Here is a 2,745-nt window from a genome sequence, read left to right on the forward strand (position 1 = left end):
AATAGTAACAAGAGGACGGTTCTGACGACACAGCCAAATGGACTTACAACGTTAGGCAAATCTGGATTGCCAGTGGTTCAGGACAGACAGTCAGAGAGTGCTCACAGACGACAAGGGAGCTCCAGCTCTTTAAAATCTACAGATGGAACAGGGAAGGTGAAAGCCTCCGTTATGACACCAGAGCAGGCAATGAAGCAATACATGCAAAAATTAACAGCTTTTGAGCATCATGAGATTTTTAGCTACCCTGAAATATACTTCTTGGGTCCAAACGCAAAGAAGAGGCAAGGTGTGATTGGTGGTTCAAACAACTGTGGGTATGATGATGACCAAGGGTCTTACATACAAGTACCCCATGATCATATTGCGTACAGGTATGAAGTCCTGAAAGTTATAGGGAAGGGAAGCTTTGGGCAAGTGGTGAAGGCGTATGATCACAAGATGCATCAGCATGTGGCACTAAAAATGGTGAGAAATGAAAAACGTTTCCATCGCCAAGCTGCGGAAGAAATTAAGATCCTGGAGCATCTCCGGAAGCAAGATAAGGATAACAACATGAATGTTATCCACATGTTGGAAAACTTCACATTCCGCAGCCATATCTGCATGACATTTGAATTGCTGAGCATGAACCTATATGAATTGATAAAGAAAAACAAGTTTCAGGGCTTTAGCCTACCTTTGGTCCGCAAGTTTGCCCACTCAATTTTGCAGTGCTTGGATGCTTTGCACAAAAACAGAATCATTCACTGTGACCTTAAACCTGAGAACATTCTGTTGAAGCAACAGGGTAGAAGTGGTATCAAAGTGATTGATTTTGGCTCAAGTTGTTACGAGCATCAGCGTGTCTACACTTATATTCAGTCACGTTTTTACCGTGCACCTGAAGTCATCCTTGGTGCCCGTTATGGGATGCCCATAGATATGTGGAGCTTGGGTTGTATTCTGGCAGAGCTTCTCACCGGTTATCCACTTTTACCTGGAGAAGATGAAGGAGACCAGCTGGCTTGTATGATTGAGCTATTGGGCATGCCTTCTCCAAAGCTCTTAGATTCATCCAAGCGAGCCAAAAACTTCGTGAGCTCTAAGGGTTATCCCCGCTATTGCAGCATCACAACCTTGTCTGATGGCTCTGTAATACTTAATGGCGGACGCTCTCGGAGAGGAAAGCTACGTGGCCCACCAGAGAGCAGAGAATGGGGTAATGCATTAAAGGGATGTGATGATCCCTTGTTCCTGGACTTCTTAAAACAGTGTTTAGAATGGGATCCTGCTATTCGTATGACACCCAGCCAGGCTTTGCGGCATCCCTGGCTAAGGAGACGATTGCCAAAACCTCCAAGCGGGGAAAAGGCCTCAGCAAAGAGAATTACAGAGAGCACTGGTGCTATAACGTCGATTTCCAAGTTACCTCCGACTTCAAGCTCAGCTTCAAAACTGAGGACTAATTTGTCACAGATGACAGATGCCAATGGGAATATTCAGCAAAGAACAGTGTTGCCAAAACTCGTTAGCTGAGGTTGAGAAACCCAATGCTGTTAATACGAGAGATACAATGTGGCTGAGCCTTATTTGTATGAAAAAGTAGCTCAGATATACATTTTTATTTGCTCAATAACTTTATTCATTTGTATCTTTCAGCACTCATTTTAAATGTAAGAAATGTTGATTTTGTTTTTATAAAAACATGGGGACAATGCTTTAAGTTTTTATACTTACTTTTTAAAATGTTTGTCTTCTACAGTACAACTAGCCTTACTGTAACTAGTGTGACACAGTAATAAACATCAGTGGCAGGCCACTGGTTACAAGATGACTGTCATGCATTGCAGCGTGGTGTCAAAGGTATTATCCTTTCTCTTCTATGGTTCATAGTAGGTTTCACCTGGGGTAAATTTGTAAGGCTCTACCTTTTGGATTTTATGGGTATGTGAACACTCATACCTATGCCTGACTGGGCTCTAGGGAGAGTGTTCAAAGAAGTACAGTTAAGCACCTGTAAACTTGTAATTTGAAGTGGAGCTGTAGCATGTTACATTGTCATTTTCTATCTGGTAGCCCAGAGAAAGTAGCGGTATTACTATGATACAGGCACCTCCTATGGAATGCTTTCTCTACTTGCAAGTAGTGGGGTTTGGTTAAAATGAGCATCTAAATATAATGCAAAAAAAAAAAAAAAGAAAAAAATTTTCCAGGGCTAAAATGACTGTCTCACCTTGTGTGCTGTGTGGTAGAGTGAGAGGAATGGGCAGTCTCAGAAAGCATGAAGATGGAAGTGTGTGTGTTCCTCTAAATCTGAAAAGTATATAGCATTGAGCATTCACATTGGGCTTCTCTTGGTTTTTTTTTTGTTTGGTTTTTTTTTTCTCCTTTCCTGTTTTCTTTCCTGATGTGCAGCTTGGTCTCCCTAAATCACGTAGGCAGAAGTGCTCGTTCTGTCAGTTTTATACTGTAACTTCCAGACTGTTATGCTACATGGATTTCACAGATTGCTTTAGTATCTTCTGACCATGTTTGAGCGACTGTGACCTCTCTGGTACATTTACACTTCAGATCAAGTCTGCATGCAGGGGAAACACTATGTTACTGCTTTGCTTTCTGTAGAAAAGAACTTCACTCTAGAGAGCATAACTGTAGATGGAAAGATTATCAGTTGGCAGACAGCATCCTAGAAATTTTCTAGTACAAGATAATTCTCAAAGGAGTTAAATGGTTGGAAATTGATTTAATCTATGGCAGTTGTAG

The 2,745-nt window shown here is 41.5% G+C and overlaps 1 protein-coding gene across 1 annotated transcript in view; it reads left to right on the top strand.

The window, feature by feature from the left end:
- DYRK2 (dual-specificity tyrosine-(Y)-phosphorylation regulated kinase 2) overlaps positions 1-2,163 on the top strand; it is a 2,292-nt gene extending 129 nt beyond the window's left edge. The window contains exon 1 of the mRNA XM_010020222.1: positions 1-2,163. This exon is cut by the window's left edge and continues 129 nt beyond it. Coding sequence (XP_010018524.1) covers positions 1-1,518 — 1,518 coding nt within the window. The 3' untranslated portion in view covers positions 1,519-2,163.
- The last annotated feature ends 582 nt before the right edge of the window (positions 2,164-2,745 follow it).

The sequence above is a fragment of the Nestor notabilis genome, unplaced genomic scaffold (genome assembly GCF_000696875.1).
Source record: "Nestor notabilis isolate BGI_N333 unplaced genomic scaffold, ASM69687v1 scaffold15330, whole genome shotgun sequence".
Taxonomy (NCBI): domain Eukaryota; kingdom Metazoa; phylum Chordata; class Aves; order Psittaciformes; family Psittacidae; genus Nestor; species Nestor notabilis.